This window comes from Anser anser (genome assembly GCF_964211835.1).
Source record: "Anser anser genome assembly, chromosome: 3".
NCBI classification, from domain to species: Eukaryota; Metazoa; Chordata; class Aves; order Anseriformes; family Anatidae; genus Anser; species Anser anser.
In genome coordinates this window covers 32,112,925-32,132,473 of record NC_139722.1, presented here as the reverse complement: position 1 = coordinate 32,132,473, position 19,549 = coordinate 32,112,925, and the positions used below count along the sequence as shown (strand labels likewise).

At 44.5% G+C, this 19,549-nt stretch overlaps 1 protein-coding gene across 30 annotated transcripts in view; it reads right to left on the bottom strand.

The window, feature by feature from the left end:
• The window catches only part of RIMS1 (regulating synaptic membrane exocytosis 1), a 317,413-nt gene extending 302,723 nt beyond the window's left edge, over window positions 1-14,690 (bottom strand). For 8 of the 30 annotated variants that reach the window (XM_083830828.1, XM_083830829.1, XM_083830831.1 and 5 more), the window contains exon 1: window positions 14,219-14,681. In XM_083830828.1, coding sequence (XP_083686954.1) covers window positions 14,219-14,382 — 164 coding nt within the window. In that variant the 5' untranslated portion in view covers window positions 14,383-14,681. Of the gene's footprint in view, window positions 1-14,218 lie in introns of all 30 variants that reach the window. The other 22 variants (XM_083830859.1, XM_083830874.1, XM_083830827.1 and 19 more) reach the window with 9 other exon arrangements.
• Window positions 14,691-19,549: the final 4,859 nt, after the last annotated feature.

Sequence of the window (19,549 nt, the reverse complement as noted above, 5' to 3'; positions counted from 1 at the left end):
GGAATGTTCAATTCCAACGCACTGAGATGTCCAGCCCTTTCCTGGTCAAGCACCCCTGTGTTTTGGGATGCCCTCCCTGTGACACATAAGCCAGCAGAAAGCCGGGGAAGTGGCACTGCCAGACCCTGAGCTTCGGCACCAAGTGGCTCAGACCCCTCCCTTCACAGCCATGAGGCTGGCTCACACACTGAGCATTTCTCAACCTTTTTATTTTCTACTTGCCTTTTAATTCATTTACTTTCAGACTGAAAATAAATGTTCACCTCCTCCTGATTTGTGTGCTTAACCATCTAAAGTTCAAATTCAAAGTGAAAGGGACACATAAATACACAAGTCCCAGGTCTGCTACCAGAGGATCCATCACTTTTCATTACCAGGGTGCAGAAGTGCTATTTTATGCTCGTTCTGTGCTAGACAAATAGGCAGCTGCATCACTCACAGCCCACTTCCAGGCTCCCATCCCAGCTAATTCCAGCCTTCCCTTCCTATCTCTCTCACGTCATACGTTCTTCCTCTGTTTGATCCCTGCAGACCTGCCTACACGTCCTCCGAGTTCAATCTTCCGTGCCTTAAGTGACGTGCGTTTTCTTCTGGTTTCCCACTCACCCGCTTGCAGTTTCCCTGTTCCTGCTGTCCCTCACAAGGCCGCAGTCTGCGCTCCCATGTTCTCCTCTCTTCGTTTCTCCTCTCCCGTGGCAGCTAAGCAACCACAGTTCTTCCAGCGAGCAGCCCTGCCAGCCCAACGCAAAACGCCAACCATTTTGCAGCATCATTCATTAATCTGGTGGTTACTTCGTGAGGACACTTGAAACACCTTGGCTATCATGAGACTCAGAACTAAAAATAAAATAAGGATTTTATCAAAGTATCTCAGTTTCGCCAAGGCCAGTTCAGTGATAATTCACATTGACTAGGTACTAGTTCCCTCAGGTAGAGGGAAACATGCTCATACCTCAAATAGCCATAATACATTGTATGAGAAACGATAGTTCCCCAAAGGAAAGAGAGACCCCAAAAATCCAACAGAAGGGATCTGGAGAAAGTGGCAGGCTGTCATTTAGGTCTGAAACACAATTAGGTCGGTCAAATGAGCTGAAGCTTTCGTAGTTGCTGTGTCCAGCAACGAAACCAGGATGATCCCAGGGCAGCTTCCAGATGAGGAAGCACCTCCCCATGATGTGCCTGAGGGAGGTTACCATCAGTCAGCTCCCAAAATCAGAGCCTGCTCCTGACCTCTCCTTGTTTAAAGCAGCAACCAGCTTCCCAGCCTTCTCTCACAGCCTTCTCCTTGCCCTCAGTAGAGCTGGGAACCAAAAGTGGGACGCAAAGGCCTAAGCAAAACCTTCTGAACCACCATGTGGTACCCCAGGTGTCCACATGGGCCTGTGCAGACACAACACAGGACTGACAGGCGACTCCTCTCCTGGGCGAGAGGGGCCCAGCTCAAGTAGGAAGGGTACCACTGGACTTCATGGATGGTTGCAGACTCCTGTGTTCAGACACTTACACTCCATCCTGGGAGAGGAAACACCACAGGAAGGCTCCCTCTACACCTCTGGTTCCTCCCGTTCCCCCACAAGCAGAGGCAATGCTGTCTGCAGTTGCCACGAGGCAGGGAAACCAGGCACCGCAGCACGTTGGTCCGATCCAGCTTCCTCCTCTCGCCCCTCACTCCGCTGCAACCTGTGCTCTGTAGGTCAAAGAGAGCACAAGCACGGCTTCCTTGCTGCCATCAATCCACCAGTCATCATAGACATACCCTCAGTCCCACAGTATTAAAGAATTAAAACCTTCGAACTGCTAGATTTAGACCAACCAAGGTAATACAGGGGGAAAAAAAGAAGCTTTCCCATACTCCTGTACTCTCAGTGGCCTCAGTTTTAACCTGGAAGAAACACTACTTTCCCTTTTCTTTCAGAGAAAACCCTTTCAGTTTTCTTGTTCATTCAGTTTTTGGCCTCTGACAAGTGAGTCAAAAGGGTGGCAGTTGCAGAAGTTACTTATTGATTCCTTGGTTTATTTATGAATGCCAGACATGCAAGAGCCTGTCTTCAAATTTAACACCTGGCATTTAACACTTAAGTAAATCGCCAGGAAGATTAGATCCTATCCACCTCTGCAACTTTCACATAACAAGAGAGTTGCCCTCAGAGGAAGTTCATCACCTTTTTGACTACCATAAGAAGTTCTCAAATTTAGAGGCCCTCCACGAAACCCGTACGTGGAAGTTCCCTGTCTTCTCTACTTGTGCAGTCTCAGTTGACCTCCACTCTTCTACCAGCAGGCTGGAAGGCAAGCTCTGCTTTAACCTGAAATACGTGCAATAGCAAGCAGAGGGAAAAATAAAAAAGCACAATATGAGATTAACAGGGTTGTCTTCAAGGGTAATCCTACATACAACATATTGCAGTAATCCACCTGAAGGTGACAGAAGCTATGTATTACACTGACAAGGTCTTGATTTGAGAGAAATAAGGCAAACATTTAAATGCAGACAAAAAAATATATCTGACCATCAGTTCCAGAAGTAGAGAGCTGGAACTATTGCCAAATTGCAAACCCTTTGAAAAATAAGAGGACGAAGCTCCTCAGTAATAGTAAGCACTATAATTGTTGCTGTTCTCCTCAAGAGTTTTCCCTCATTTTCACTAATTCTAGTTTACCTCAAGGAAACCTCAGCTTATTTATTTTCAATCCCGTATTGGATAAATACCAGAAAAGGAAGACTCACATCACTGTGGCCGGATGAAAGAAGGAGCACTGTGTCACCTGGCATGTAACTAGAACTTCCCGGCTCCTTTTCCACATGGACCACTGAAATCTGCTCCGACAGGGACAAGATTAGAACTTGAAACACCACCACCAGAAGAGGGATGTTAGAGGCGACCAGACCTGTAAATTCACTGCTGATTCATTGAACTGGTCACTCCAGTCCAAAAAGTTCAGTGAAACTTATTTTACAGTGAGTTATACAATCGGTTGCGAGAGACTTTTTAAAGGGAGGATATTTCTCTTTAAGATAATGCAGTCTTACCAAAAATTTACTAATTAAATTACACGAAGGTTTTCCTTATAAATGTGAGAGCTTTTAAATTTAAAACTACAATCAATATCAAATCATCTAAAAACACAAAATAGAAGAATCATAATATGTTAGTGAGGCTCTATATTCTTAGAATAGATTTCACATTAAAAAATCAATATCTAATTTTGCTCTAAAATATAAGAAAAATGCACCCTGCATTTAATCTCAAAGGAATTTACACGCTTTTTACATATACGCCATCAGAATCAATTCATATAACTCCACAATCTCCACCTCTGAGGGAACGCAGTTCCTTTCTGTGAGTACATTGAAAAACAACTTTTTGGAGAAAACAAATAAAAATAAAATATACGATTGAAGGAAATTAGGGGTAAACGAAACAAAAAGTAATTTAAAGAAACAGAAATACGCTTTGGTACAGTGATAGATTTTTTCTCCCAGAAACATGGGTAGCTATGCCTTAGTTTCACTTTTCTGAATTTTACTTTTTACATAAAGTTTGGAGAATAATGAAACAGTTACTGAATGCATTCGAGAAAAACGTGCTTCCTTCTACGAAACGAAAGACTTGCAGGGCAGTATCCCATCTAAAAGACTAAACACCACTTGAGTCTTACTCCAGCTAACAGATGTGCTTTCGGTGGCACTTGTTCCGAGGCAGAGACTCGTGGAAGTTAATCAGGCTCAGCCCAGGCACAGGACCCCAGCAATACAACTGTTTGCTGGCCCATGGCAGCAACTTGTTTAACTGCGTCACCTGTCGCCGTAATAGGACTGCAGGCAGAATTGCTCCCCATTTTCAGCTCCCGATCAAATTTCACCAATGCACTCTGCATATATCAAGCAACACTAAGCAACATAATGTTGCAATTAAAGCCTATAAAACAGCTTGTACATATTTCCGTACGGCCTGGTTCCATATTCTTAGGCACAAGCACACATACACATATAAAGTCTCTTGTAATTCTCAACCATAAAACGCAAACCCATTACCCTGATACTTTGCAGGTGGCATCCAGGGCCAAAATCAATAGAGCTAAACTAGGATGATCTAGAGTTCTCATAAATTCTGTCCTTTCTTCCAACTGCCTAGCCTCCTGCACTCGGCACTCTATCAACCACCTGCCTGGCTGTTCGGCATCTACAGCTAAAAAACACATTGCTGCGTGGCAGAAGGTTTAACAATATAGCCTAGGGTTCTCATGCAAAGTCAGCATTTTTGCAATAAACAACGGTACCAAACGGTCTAATCACCTACATTAGCTAAAATAATCGCCGATTGTTCACATCCTTTCACAGCTCAAGCTTCTGCATTGTTTTCATCTATATCTGTGCGATTTCATTTAATCAGTACAAAATTTAGCTTCCTGACATCAAATGTCAAAATGACTCTAAATACAGCAAATATGCAAAAGTGCTATGGCTTTATTTTGAAAGTATCTTCACATGAAAAGCTAATTAAAAACCTAGAGAATAATGAATATAAATGAAAAATGACTCTGACTGCTTTCTTAGTACATGCAAGAGCTAAAGAAATTGTACGAAAAAAACAGATTAGAAAGCTAAGCCAGCTGTTCTGTCTGGCTTTCCTTAGGTGTTGATGCTTTTTCTAAGACCAATGGAATCCATAAAAAAAAAGTTATACTAACAAATCATTGCTAAAAAGACAACTAAACATATCCAATCATCCAGCTCAAAAATGACCTTTTGTTACATAAACTGCTTCATTGTCATTTCTCTCGAAAGTCCTATTACTAAGCATTTGATCTGCAGAATACTTCCACATGATTAACACATCCTGATGCAAATAGCCCATAGTTAAATTTTCAGGTTGCTTGTATTGTATAGGACTGTAGGTTTGCTAAATGTCTGGAACAAGAACTACGTACCAATATAAATATTGCAAAATCCTAACTCAAAATCGCTAAATAGCCTTCACAGAATATTCAACGACCAGAGAATGAATACGTATTTTACAAAAATGTACGTAAAAGGCACTAGCTATGAAATTTGTCATGTTTGCTATCCTGGAGACCAAACTAGGTTTGTAAGAAGATGTAGTATCTTTTATTAGACCTGCTAGAGTAAGAAGTAGACAGACTCGTAGGAACAGAATTTCTTTGTTTCATCAGTTCAGAGTATGCAGTATTGGTAACCAAGAGAAACACTTTAGAAGATACTTCATGCTTAGATCATCCAAGTATGTGAAGACTTCCATCAAAAATTCTCAGAAGAAAGAGAGAACTCTATTTCTTGGTATAATAGTAGACTTTCTCTGCAATATAATAGTACTAGCACCAAAATAGCGTGCTTGGGCTGTGTTGCATTCATAAGGAATGTCCTAATAAACTTCACCTAATGAAGATTTAAAAAACAGCTCTCAATTAAGAAGCTTAAAGTATCTGTATTTTGATACAAAGCATTTAAACCACCATTGTAACTACAAACTGGTCTTTAACTAAAGACCAAAATACAGAAGAAACTATTCTTGGTTACACCACAGATCCTCAAGATTCAAAACAGTCAGTTCGCTAGATGCACAAGGTCTTCATTAAAAAGTATAGCTCTATCTGCTATGTTCATCCATTCAGTGATGCCAAGAGGGCTTAATATGGGAAAGACTTACCAAAAAAAATTGAATATTTCAAACACTATCCATTTTTATTACAGATATCTAAAAAAAAAAAAAAATCACACAAACTCCAGTTTTCAGCAGGATTAGCGATGCTTACCATCTTACCATAAGCACAGTGCACAAAGTCCTGATGCTGAAAATAATAAGACACCTTATGTGAATAAATTCAGAAACAAGTGCCAAAACAGATGTTCTAATTCAATATAGAACTGACTGGATACAGCTATTTATTGTGCCATGTCTCTTCACGTCTCTGAAGTGGCGAGTGTATAAATGGTTTTTTGCGTGTCATTATTCTGAAAATTGCAAATAGCTTTTCTTGCCTCTATAATAGTGCCAGAAAGTATATTTGGAACATAGCTTTCTTGTTTAAAACTCTCTCTGGACATAAGTATCTGATATGCAATCAAACGTTGAGGATGATTACTTCAGTTGTAAGTACAAAGAATTATAATGCTATCCCATTGCCTTGTGCAAATTGTCTTACCTAAATAATTACGAAAGCAAACTGATAGCGGTATTCTTTTCTATTGTTTGTTGTGAAAACTAGAAATAACTCTGAATAACATTTACTGCCTAGAGTCCAAAACTAGGCACCACAAACATTGCATAATATTTTATCATATCTGTAAAGTTTGTAAAAGGGGATAAACAATTGTAACTCTTAACAAACACAGAGATCTGATAAGCTATCTACATTCTTACAGATCCAATATATGGACCTGACCGGGATAAATCACACCGTCCTGGTTAGGTGATAAATCACGACAGAAACTGTAAATTGTATGCAAGTATTAAAAGAAATATATCTAAACCACCCTGAGTTTGTAATTGATTACGTAAGATTTCCACGCAGGGTTTATCACCACTGGAAATTAGAATCAAGTTGTAGGTACTCAAGTTTTTTGTTTGTTTTTTTTTTTTTTTTCCCCAAAACCTAACTGCATGGCAGCACTGTAGTTCCCTGGATGATGAAGAGGCCAAATCTGACTGGAAATTAAAACTGGCAGACACAGGGGGAGACAACCATGCAGCAAGCACCAGCGGGCAGAGCGAGGGAGAAGCTAACAGAGTAGAAATTTTAACTGGCTCTATCTGTTGGCAACCAAAAAATAAAATTTTAATTTTATTTGTCAGTTTCAACTTCAAGCAGAGTTAAAGTTGAGTTGCAACCTGAATACAAGTACAGCAAACATTAAGCCAGTATTTTTTAAATAGCCTTTTCTTAAGGCATTAACTTCAAGTCTTAAAATGCTCAGTAACTGCCTGATGAAGACAACATGCTACATCTTTGTTACCTGTTTTCCTGTGCCCAAAAATTCTTCACGAGTCCTCAAAAATAAATGGGCATTGACAAGACCAAGAATCTCAAGTGTGTCTTAAGGTTGTTCACCCCCCTCAGAACATTGCTGTTGTACAGGGAAACAACCAGCAGAAGAGTTCCCTCCCCTCCTAGGTAAGGAGTATCTTCTACATAATTACTTCTCAGATCTGGATTTATAGCAACCCTGTACTTGGAGGAGTTCCTGCCCAGCAGTCATGTAATTTCATCCAGTCTTTGTCTTCATCCTTCCGCAGGGCACAGATAATGCCCATGATTTCACAGATTCATGGACTTCTAAGTCAGGAAGTATTAGTTACTTTACTTACATTACTTCCTACATGACAAAGCCAGGCATGAAGCTTAGGAGGCTTCTCATGGAAAATCATGTGAAAAGACACGCAAAGAAATCTAGTCCCATGAATTTCAATAAACCCGCTAAAATTGGGGTATATAAAAGTGCTCTGAACAAAAGTTTATACTCCAGGCATTCCCAAATTTTAGCGCGTAGAGATCTGAAGCCCATTCCTAGACCATGGCAGAGATGTTTATCGCTGGCAGTCATCCCCTATTACCTCCCCTTCTGTCGTAGCTTTTAAGGAAGGTCTGACAACTCTGCTCTTGTCTGCTGATAGTCTCCTCCTCCTCCTCCCTTGGTGGTGAGATGCTCCCCTCAGCGAACAGTCAACGATTGACTCCTAAGTACCTTACCACATAAACACGTTGTATATATATTTTCACTGCATGTAGTACCCATTCCACCCTCCTGCTTTAAAAAATGTTCTCAGTCCTATGTAATTCCCTGAAAGCCACAAATACCCTCCCTGGAGTCCTGAGCTCACTGCAGTTCTGTCTCCTTTGATGATAAAAGGAAAGCAAGATTCATGGGACCATGGAAAGAGTATGAACAGAGGAGGTAGTTTTGGAATTGTTTATCTATTTTATCCTTTAATTCCTTACTGCCAAATGCACAAGCAGTTCCCAGAGCTCTCAATTCTTCTTTTGTCTTCCCAGTGGGATTAAAGATAGACTTTAAAATCTTTATCCTAAAGATAGTATAAAGACAGCCTTCCTCATGATGGCCCTATGACTCTTGCTTTTATTTGTGCAAAGTGGCCCAGTTTCAACAGAAGGGATGAAGAATGATCCTACTTCTCCTTTCCCCAGTGTTTATGGGAGGGGAATCAGCACCAACAAGTTTACAGCAGCCAGGCTAAGAATGTCTTAGAGACTTAGATTCTTATTTGGCCTGTAAGTATAATATAAAATAAGGGTGGCAGCATCTGCCACTGTGCTCCAAGCAGTATTCAATGTTTTCTGCCAATGTTAGGTGTGGTCCAAGTGTGAGAAATGGAGACGGAAACAAACTGTCTCCAGGAAACTGGTTAAGAGCACAAGCCTCCCAGCCAATCTGTTAAGCTTCGGTTATGCAGTGTGGTGGTTTTACCCTGCTGGGCAGCTGAACGCCACCACAACCCCTCTCTCACTCCCCCTCCTCAGAGGAACAGGGAAGAAAATACAGTGGAAAGGGCTCATGGGTTGAGATAAGGACAGGGAGATCACTCAACTATTATCGTCACAGGCACAACAGACTCAGCATAGGGAGATTTATATAATTTATTGCCTATCAAACTAGCAAACTAGAACAGTGAGAAATTAAAACAAACTAAAAACAACCTTCACCCCATCCACCCTCTTCCACCTCCTCCCCCTGAGCAGCGCAGGGGAACAGGGAATGGGGGCTGCAGTCAGTCCCTAACGCTTCGTCTCCGCCGCTCCTTCATGGTCACTCTCTGCCCCTGCTCCACGTGGGGTCCCTCCCATGGGATGCCGTCCTTCCCGAAGCGAGTCTGCAGGGGCTGCCCACAGGCAGCAGCTCTTCAAGAACTACTCCAACACAGGTCCCCCATGGGCTGCAGATCCCCCAAGATCCCCTGATCATAAGCAGAGACTCCAACCAAAGGCAACTGACTTCAGGATTTGGCAGCCCTGAGAAGTGAATGACTCCAGTATCCCTACTGATTCTAGAAAGCTGAATTCTACTAAAATCAAGTTTGCACACCACACCAGATGGCCCAAATAGGCTATTAGGATAACCTTCTCCCTAATTATTAACTGTTATGCCCATGACAGTTCTTGAAATAACCTTCTCAAGATCTAGGAAGCCTTTGAGTACCTGGTAGCTTCTCTACTAGAGCTACTCAACTAGAGTTACAACAGTACAAGGGAACTCCTACATGTCTGAGTTAAGTTTCCAATTATTGCCAATATCTTGGAGAACAATCTTTTTCACATTCTTCTCAAATCCCATCATAGGAGTAGCAAGAGCTTTTGTCCCCACTTACAGTTGCTTTGGGAAATGACTGTCATTGCAATTAGGAAACTTCTTTCTAAGTTGGTTTGATGAAATTCATCTAAAGCAGTTATAGCCATTCCCCATTTGATAAGCTACTTTTCCACAGGGAGAGGAGAAAAGTACTCTGGCCATCCCAGTGTACGACCCTTTTGGACTCCGAGAGTCCCCAACAGGACAGAACTTGAACTCAACTCTCCGTGTTGACATCTGCCATGCTTTGTGCACAGTACCTAACTAACCCTCTGAGATAAGGCATGCAAGCGTACGTAGGCAAACTTCAGCTTAAGAACACCCACCTAAGTATATGTAGTTCTGTGACTTGCCTGTGACTGACATTTGCTGTGTATCAGTTGGGGTTGTTTCACTTGGAGGTACCTCATACCCACAAACAACACGGTTGTCTCAGGCTGTCTGGCATTTGAATGTACACTTGAAACTTCTAAACCATTTTTCCTCAAAGAGGCATGGTGTTTTGTTTTTCTTTTTAATTTTTTGCAAATAACAGTTTGTTTCTCACCTCACTGAAAACTTTCCTTCTCATTCAGCCCCACAATTAGTTAGTCTTATCAGTCACCCACTGCTCAACATCTGCACCTCAGGCTAGACAAAGCAGCCACTCAACATGAACCTCTTCTTTCAGCTCCAGTGCTACCTACCACGTAAAACATGCCTCCAACATAAATTAGTCTGCAGAGGAGGCCATAGTTTATTCAAGTCCTACCACTGCCCTTCACAAACTGTTATACATAGAGGAACAGTGGAAGCCTGGGGCTGGAAGGTGAAGCTCCAACTGAGAGTTGCTAGAGGCTACAATCGTCAGAGACACACACAAAACCTGGCAAAACCAATGTGAAGCTGAAGGGAGGAGGACTTCCCTCCTTGTCCTCCGGCATTCAGTACTTCCAACTTGTCTCACTCTCCTAAGAAAGGCTACATTAACAGCCCTGGGTATCCAAATGCATGCAACATGAGAGCAAGGGAGTTTCTCTGCAAAGAGAGTGCTTTCTGTTGAGCTCATTATCGAGTTAGGCTCCTGGGCCCATAAACTTTTCACTCTCCTCTGTACAGGGAGCCAAAATACTACATTGTAACATAACAGCAGTTCTCTAGGACACAATTTCTTCAGATGGAGAAGTGCGTTGGGCTCAGGCAACCACCTCCTAACCACTAGGCTATTTCACCTAAGGCAGCCAGAAGCAGTAGCACTGCCTGCCACCTACATGTTAGGAGTGGCCACTGCTGAGGCATTGTTTTTGAGCTGAGTTCACGTTCGGCTCTTTCAGAGGACTTAAGCACATGACAACATAGTTTGTGACTCTCAAACAGGTTTATGGATAGGACAAACAGCAAACATCTTGACAGCAGCTAAGGCACCCCTGTGCCTACACATGCCCGGGACAAACAGGACATCCAGCTTCTCAGGTACAGCATTACAGAAAACATCTGTGGACTGCACTCAAGGTACCTCAATTTCTTCTTAGTGCCAGGTCACCATCAAAGTGACCATGTGGATTTGATCCTCCAGTGCTATACACCAAGCTGGGACTGCACTCCATTGCATGATGGCATGAATATGCTCTCAGGAGCACCTAGTGACATGGTACAAAAACGCAGAACTTGCCTCCACATGCAAAGAAATTGAAGTTACAATTTCAAAGGCAATTGATTATTATCAATAAAGTGTTCTTCATGCCAAGGTGCAGCCATTCATAAAAAAGCAAAGGGGGGAACTTTCACAAAAGCCCCAACTCCTCAAACATGTTGCTCCATGGTATTCACAGATCACAGGACTGAAGAATGTTACCACACTCCAGAGCAAGCCCAGAAATCATGGCATTGCCCATCGCCCTGCTGGCAGGTTGGCACGCTGCAGTACGTGCTGATGTCAGCAGGAACTGGCAGCAAGGTTTTACAAGAAGGCTTTTAGCTCAGTCAGAAACAGCTCAGGAAGACAGAGAGGGACAGACCTGGAGGAGGAGAGGGACACGGCCTCTTTATTGACAACCCTAATCTCTTTCACTTCTGAAATCCATAGAATCTACTCAAAGAAACACCTCAATTTCCCTTGGACCCACAGGGTGATGACCATCATTTGAGGAATACAGTAGTCTGACCAGTAATTCTTCCTTACAGTTTTCTGCTGTGAGGAAAGCTGGAAAGGAAAATCACAAACCTTGTTTTAGAAACTTGTATTGCTATCAGGACATCCAGAACAGGCAAGAAATGCTGCACCCTTTTTAGCCCTCATGATTCATGAGACAGCGTGAAGCAGACCTCTGCTCAGCCCAGGACCGTATGCAGCCTAGTTTGCAACGCAGATCAGCTTCACTTCCAGGGGACGTTCCAGATCTGTATGTGGGTGTTACAGAAGGAAACATTTCTCTGCCAGGTGGTTTTACATGAAAACTGGTGGCTGCTTTCCTGAGACATTCAGAAAATTAGAACAACTTTTACTGAAGATAATAGGACAGGATAGCGATGATGTATGACTTTTATAATATAGCTGTGTCATCTGTATAGCGTCACTGTATATCTGTAACAAGCCTCTACGAAATTGTGGGAGTAAATTCTTGTCTCAAAACCTAATCCACATGGGTTACTCTCCGGAAAGAGTGTCCAACTCTTGTCCCAGAACAAAATTAAGTGCTCAGCATATAGAAAAGGTAAATGATCTCAAAATTTAGTGGTTCTCTGTAACGTTCAAATCACAATCCATATGACAACTGTGTGCTCTGACCTAATTTTTGTAAGCCAACTATATCGCTAAAGTGAGTATATAGGTTTACAAGTTTCCCAATGTGCTTTCAATTAATTTCTGGCTCTTTATTTAAAGAAAAAAAAAGATGTATTTAAAATCACAGTTTCTCAGGCCTAGATAGTTATTGTCACAAATTAAAAGCAACTGTTGTAAGAAATAAGCTTTTAAGTATCACAAATCTTTGAAGATACTATCAAGTAACTTCAAGCTGAATTCATAGTGCAATTTTTTTACCTCTTCTAACAATTAAAGTATCCCAAATTCACCTAGTGAAACTGCTGAAGATTCTCATAATCGTACAAAAAATCATGTATCAGTCCAGAATTTAGAAATGCCAATATGAAAGAAAAGCAGAACTAAAAAAAAAAAAAGGAAGAAAATTTATCCTCTACCCCATGTTAACAAGAATAGGGCTGAGAAATTACCATCTCTACTGACAAAAGTTCATTCTTGCAGTGACTGCGAGATTTATAGTATTGCTCTACAGCATCATCACAGGACCAGTAATCTTCTTCACGGTATAAAAGCTAAATATTTATAGGGAGGTAGCTGTGCTGGAGGACAAGGAACAGAAGAAGGATAAATGTAGCTTAAAGCCTTTGAACTACTTGGCTATTTAATTTTCTTCCGATAAATAGAATCTAAAGAGGAATCCTTCACTCACGTTTCCCCACATTGACTGATACAATGCATCTGCACAAAACATCCTTCCTACCACCCCAGCTCAAAGACAAACCACACCCCAAGCGTAAGGAGCAGCTCTTCGTCTGGGACTGAGACCCGAACACCACAATCCCAGCCTTCAGACCCTCTCCTAGGCAAGAGGCAACACTAGCCGCTGGGCCTCAGTATTCGCCGTACCAGCCCTGCAAAAATTCAGAGCCCGGCACTGATGAGAAAGGGCAGAGGCAGCGACATAATGAACCGCCGTCCCCGCTTCGTCACGCGCGGTGTGCGGGGCACAAGTTAGGAGCCTGCGGGGATTTGGCATTTCCATCGGCTCGAGGCAGCCACGGGGAAGAGCTGGAACCCACACCGTTCGAGCGGGTATTTCCGATGCTGCCAAAAGAAACACCCAGATTATGTCACACCTTCCGAGCATCCCTTCCAGAGGCGTACATGCAATTAGCGGGCGGTGAGGTAAGGCTACACCTCCCGTGGCAGGGAGGGCCTGGGTCACACAGGAGCTCTGCGCATATTCCAGTCACCCACCCTCCCGTTCCCCTCACGAAGCGAAGAGGCCCGAGGGGAAGTCAGGAGGGGAGGAACCCTGCCTCTCCCCCCTCAGGCCACAGCTTCAATCCGTTTATTCCCCTCGCTCACAGCAGGGGATTTGGTACATGGATGGAGGAGGCTACAAGAAGCGGCCACACGCGTTGCTCGGCAGGGACGGGGCGGTGGGCACCCGAAGCCCAACATGGCACCCACCGACACCCAGCTCCCCTCCGTCCCGCCAGCACGCACCCTGCCCCTCGGCGACGGCTCATTACGCGTGGCCTCCGTGTGGCTAATTACGGCCGTTCCCTAATTACAGGCTCCTCGCCGGCCCCCACAGCGAGCTGCCTCGCCGGGAGCGGGCGGGCGGGCGGCGGAGCGGGGCGCGGCGCTGCCCGGCGGGGCGGCCATTTGGGGCCACCCGGGGCGGCCATTTGGGGCCGGTGGGGCAGGCGCCTCACCCCCCGCCTCGGGAGCCATCCGAGGCCGATCCAGGCGGGGGCAGCACGGCGGCTCCTCCGGTAAGCAGGGAAACCCCACCCAGCGGCCCCTCCTGGAAGAGGCGGGGTTGCGGGGACCCCAAAGGGATCCCACCTCGCCCCTCGCCCCCGTGTCGGGCTTTCCGCCCGCCCCCTGGGGGCGGGGAGGGCCGCCGTCCCGCTCCGTCCCGCGGCGCCGGGCTGCCCCCGCCGGGGGAGGACAGCGGGGCGAGGGGAGCTGATGGGGCGGGCGGCACCGGGGCTCCGCGGAGAGGGGTCCCCGGGGGGCAGCCCCCCGAGCAGGGCGAAGCCAAGCCCCGGGCACCGGGTGGCCCCCGCGGTGCCGCCCGGCGGCGATCGGCTGCATGAATGAGCGGCTGGGTGAATGAATGACTGGCGTCTGCTTACTTGAGCATGGCCTCTTCTTTCTCTTCCTCTTCTTTCTGCCGGTCCATCACGGCCATAATAATGTTCCTCTCCTCCTCCGTCAGGTGGCTCAGGTCGGGCAGCTCCTGCATCGGGGGGGGCACCGTGGGTGGGCGAGGGCCGCGGGGCCCCACCGAAGAAGACATTTTCCTCCTCGCCTCTCCCTTTACACCTTCTACCTTCGCCCGGCAAACCCGGCCAGCCTCTCCTCCGCCCCCTTCACAGTGTAGTCCGAGCAGCAGCAGCAGCGGCGGCAGCAGCCGGCAGCTCTCTGGCAGCAGCGGAGGAGGAGGCGGAGACCCAGCCTTTCATGGTTGCTCGCATCCCCCCCAGCCCGGCTCCCGCTGCTGCTCGCTCCCTCCCTTTTGTCTCCGCGGCTCCGGGCAGCTCGGGGGCCGCCGCCCGCAGCCCAGCCCAGCCCTCCCGGCGGGGGCCGTGCGGGGCGGGGGGCGCCGCGGGGCGGAGGGTGCCCGGGGGCGGAGGGCGGGTGCTGCCGCCGAAACGCTCGGCGGCTGCGAGCCTGGCGCCGGGAGGAGGGAAGGGGGGGATTTGGGGCCGCTGAGGCGGAGCCCGTGACAGGGAACGGGGCCGACGGAGCCTCTCGGCCGCGCCTCCCGGCTCCCCGGGTGCCCCTCGAGGCAGGGCCCGCGGGGTGTGCGGGTGCCCGCCGGGGGCTGGGAGCACCCCTGGGAGCCGGGCGGCCCCTCAGCGCTGAGGGAGTCCCGCGGGTGGTCTGAGGGAGCTGTGGGCATGGTGGTGGCCACGCTGCCCCAGCCCCGGCTGTGGCCCTGTAACCCCCAGCCCGCACCTGGTCCCATAACCTTCCACCAGCCCCTCCTTGGGATCCTGCACTTCACGGAGCTTGATTCCGTTCAGTCACGCAGCTTGACTCGAGGGAATGGTGTCAAGCTGTGACACGAGGTTCAGGCTGGGTATCAGGAAGAGGTTCTTCACCAAGAGGGTGGTCGCGCACTGGAACAGGCTCCCCAGGGATGTAGTCATGGCACCGAACCTGTCAGAGTTGAAGAAGTGTTTGGACTATTCTCTCAGTCATATGGTCTGAATTTTGGGGTAGACCTGTGTGGAGCCAGCAGTTGGACTCGATGATCATTGTGGGTCCCTTCCAACTTGGGATATCCTATGATACACTTGAGCACTTTCTTCATACGCTTCTTACAGCAAGTGGCACCTGTGCCAGGGGTTCCCTCCGTGACTCCTTGAGAGTGGTGTGTGCTCTATCCATCAGACCAATTTTTTCATGGCTGGGACCCACCAATGTGGCCATGAAACATGCCATAGTGCGTTGGTCAATAGGGAGGACACAATAAGCAAAATACCACTTCTAGACAGGAGCAGTTTCCCTGTCCGTTTCTGACCTACCAGCTCTGAGTAACCTGATTTTGGGTAGCTGGTAATCAACACAACAGTCCTTCTCTAGAGGAGGTCTCCAGCATGTAATCCACTGGCCTGAAACTCCTGGGTATAGCTCTGAAGAGCCCCTTGTTCAAGCATGCCTATCTGAGAACAAAATCAGTCAGGCTAGTTGGACACGCAAAGCTGAAATATAGAGAAAACTGCACTTTCAAATAAAATGTGAACTACTACTAACACATGCTGATGCTTAAGACCTCTTGGTCACACTTCTGTCGAGGTCATGGCATGGAAACAGCACTGGTTTCTAGAGAAATCGTCTGATGGGCACAAACCAAAAGGAAAAAAAAATCTATGCTGGCAGTGCTCAGTGCTTCCTGCTGCCAAACTTGCTGGGTTTGCAACAGGGAGAGGGACCAGCTTTCAGCCAGCCACACTAATACCTCTCTCACAATTCTGAGAGCTATGAACCTTCACGACCCTTTGAATTTGAGCTGAATTACTGTGGCCATCTGTTTGTATCCCCCCAAGAAATTTTCTGCAGGATAGAGTTTGGTAACATACATTACGAAGAAAAAATAATAAGCACTGCTGCGACCACCAGAACTTTTGAGTGATAATGTTTAAGTTCAACCTTTTCCATCCAGCTCAGAAAGGGAAGTCTTAACTGTTCCAGCACATGAAGGAAACTGAAACTTGAATGACCAACAGATGCCTCAGAACAGATTAAAGTGGTGTTAATAAGTAAAACACTATAAAGGGCTGGTAAATAGCATTATGTCACACTCAGTTAAAGACACAGACTCTCCACTAAGTTGTGCGATGATTTCTCCCAGGGTCTGGCCACATAGTCTGCTAGACATAGTCCTACCCACTGCTAGACATAGTCCTCAGGGCTGATCAATAAAATCACTTTCTGCCATCTGCAACCAGCAGATACAACCTTAGCAGCTGAGTATCAGAAACAACTAAAACATGAAATATCTGCAATGGAAATACTAGATTTAATGCTTATGTTGTTATAGATGCATAGGTAGTCCACAGTCCTTTAGATAATCTGAACCTGCACATGCTACATAAAAGATGTAGCTCAAGTAACTGGAAGAACTAATTCACTGGAGCAGTGGCCCTAGTGTTTGAGAATTACAGCTTTAAGGCCAACCTGAAAAAGTACTTAAGGTCTAAGACTATAAGACCCAAGTGTCTCCATAATAATTTTAGAAAGAAAATATTACATGAGGTTAAGTTTCCCTACTCACCTTTCTGCTTATTAATTACTGACACAGTCATGTATATGTCTGTTCTGTATTACTTTGTTAATTGCTGTATGCTGGGTCAAGCACATGGATTCTTACTGCTGTGTGTGAAATACCAAATAAATACAAAGGGTATAAGGGGACTTTTTACATAGTTTCTCATAACTTAAAAAGGAAAATATGAAAGCTCTTGCAGAGTAATATTTAAAAAATCTCTCTCAATCTCTCTACATTTGACAACCCCAACCCTTTAACTATTTTAATGGCTCTTTGCTGGACCTGCTCCAGTGCATCTGTGTTTTTCTTGTACTGGGGAACCCAGAACTAGACCTAGCACTCCAGATATGGCTTCAACAGAGCAGAAGGGAAGAGTCACCTCTCTCAATCTGCTAGCAATGCTTTTCCTAATGTCTACAATATCTTAGACACAACAAATGATTTTACATGTTTTTTATGCATTTTTGCACCAAAAAAAAGTAGTTTTCTAGAGAGAAATATAGAAGAAAGCATAAAACTTACCTCACTTTTCACCAAGCTACCTGAAGAGACTCTGTTCTTAATGCTAAGTATTTCAAACCCTGAGTGTCCATTTTCTTATTTGCTCGTGTTTGCTTTGTAAAGATGAAATATTTAGCATTGTCATCCAACCAAAGATGCATGGAAAGCTGAGTCTACTTGAATACAATATATCCTGAAGCTTTGAAGAGAATTGAAGCCTTGAAGAGCCTTGAAGAGGATTTTGTTGCCTGGTTAGTAAGAATGTCCTGAACCTGGTAACATCCAAAGTCTTGTCACTGAAAGGCATCCTATTAACTCCATTTCTCTGAAGTCCTACGTAGCAAAGACTACAGTGAAATCTAGAAATGGTATATGAATAGAGGCATCGCATCATATCAGGTAAACTACTTTCCTAAACTTAGCTTTCTTGAGAAGCCAATTACGGTCATGGAATTTGTGATGAAAACCCATACTTATGCTCGTTCCTACTAAATGAAAGTTATAAAGTCTTCTGCTGTTTATCTACCATTTCAATTTATAATGTTTCTTCATGAAAAACATTCCCTGAATTAAAATCTTATGAATTAGTAAAATGAATAATATGTATTTGTGTTGCACTAACAAGTTCAGCCTCAGTTGTCAAAAAATGAAACTGACTTGCCACCTTTTTGAGAATCTTGAGGCTTGAGCAGATAATTTTGCTGTGAAGTTGGCATCCCATAGAAAAAAAAATTGGACTAATCACCAAACTTATTCAGAAGAATGACTATGCAAGTTGGGCTACTTTGGAAAAACGTTAAGCTAAATTTGGCAAGGGCACCGAATATTTAATAAGAGAACGCAGGTGGGAAGTTACCAGGGGAATAATTCTCTAAATTCATGAAAAACATTTTAATTCACCTTTCCATAACTTCCCAGTGAACTAAATGTAGTAATATTTTTAGTCGAAACCCACAAAAGTCTTAGCCAAATACCAAAGAAGCTAATGGCATTTTGTAATGATCACTCCAAATATATGACCCAGAGAGTCAATGGTTTCATAATACATGTTTTAGGGAAGAACCTTCAGACTCCACTGGGCCTAACTGATAGCTTAAGAGCATCTCTAAACTTTTTAATTTCTAGTTCTCAGAGATCTTTGTCCTAAGTAATACTGGAAGTTAAGAAAATTTTACATTTAGGGATCCATCTTTTCTTTTGGAAAAAAAAAAAAAAAACTATCCCGAGCAGTAGAGAATTAAAGTTTTGCTTTTTGAGGGGACTAGTAAAATCTTCAGATATTTCAGACATCGATGCTTGTAATAGAAGCATTCATGCTCTGCATAGTTTTATTTACGTTTAAGCGTTACCACTGAAATGTTCTTATTTTGCATCTTGTAATATCTTATTTGTACATACCCCTACCATACCCTAACAATCTTTCACTTCTGAAGACTGAGCCGTAGATTAATAGGTTTTGTATACTCATCAAGGTCTTTGATACCTGTTTTCCTTTTTTGTTTCCTTCTCCTGTCTTCATTGATGCTTCACAATCTTCCTTCCTTTTCACAAGCAGCGTACCAGTGTTCCAATCATCCTCAAGCACACCTTTCCTCACTGCTTTCAGCCAGATTTCTGCTCCTACCCCTCACCACTTCTATTTCACTGTATACTTGGTTTACATACAGGACTCACCCCTCCAGAGTATATTCACACACTACCTCTACAATACATCTGATTTAATTTTTCACAGCTCCAAGCATCCACTGTGACCACTTTATACATGCATCTTTGATCACACCACATCATACCTCATTCAGGGCCATTCATTCATAAACCTTTAAACCTTTTCTTCTCCATTCATACATATGAACAGAGATACCGACGAGTGTGCAGGACAGATGCATACTTCATTTATGTTTCCAGTCCTCCTTCACTCTTAGGAACTTTCCTTCTCCCCCATATCTTCCTTGCAGACTGTACAAAGGCCATGTTCTAAATTTCTCAATTCCACTGATACTTCCTTTTCATATTTTTTTTCATTAGCCCAGCTGTTAGCAGTCAAGACTGTCTGTTTTCTTGCTGGAGGCAAACTGAAAGAAGAGACTGGAAACAAACAATTCAGAGGGTTTTCCTGCACGTTCCTTCCCTAGAAGAGTGGTGCTCTTTGTCAGGCTCATGGGAGACTGGGGATAATGAAAGCTGCAAA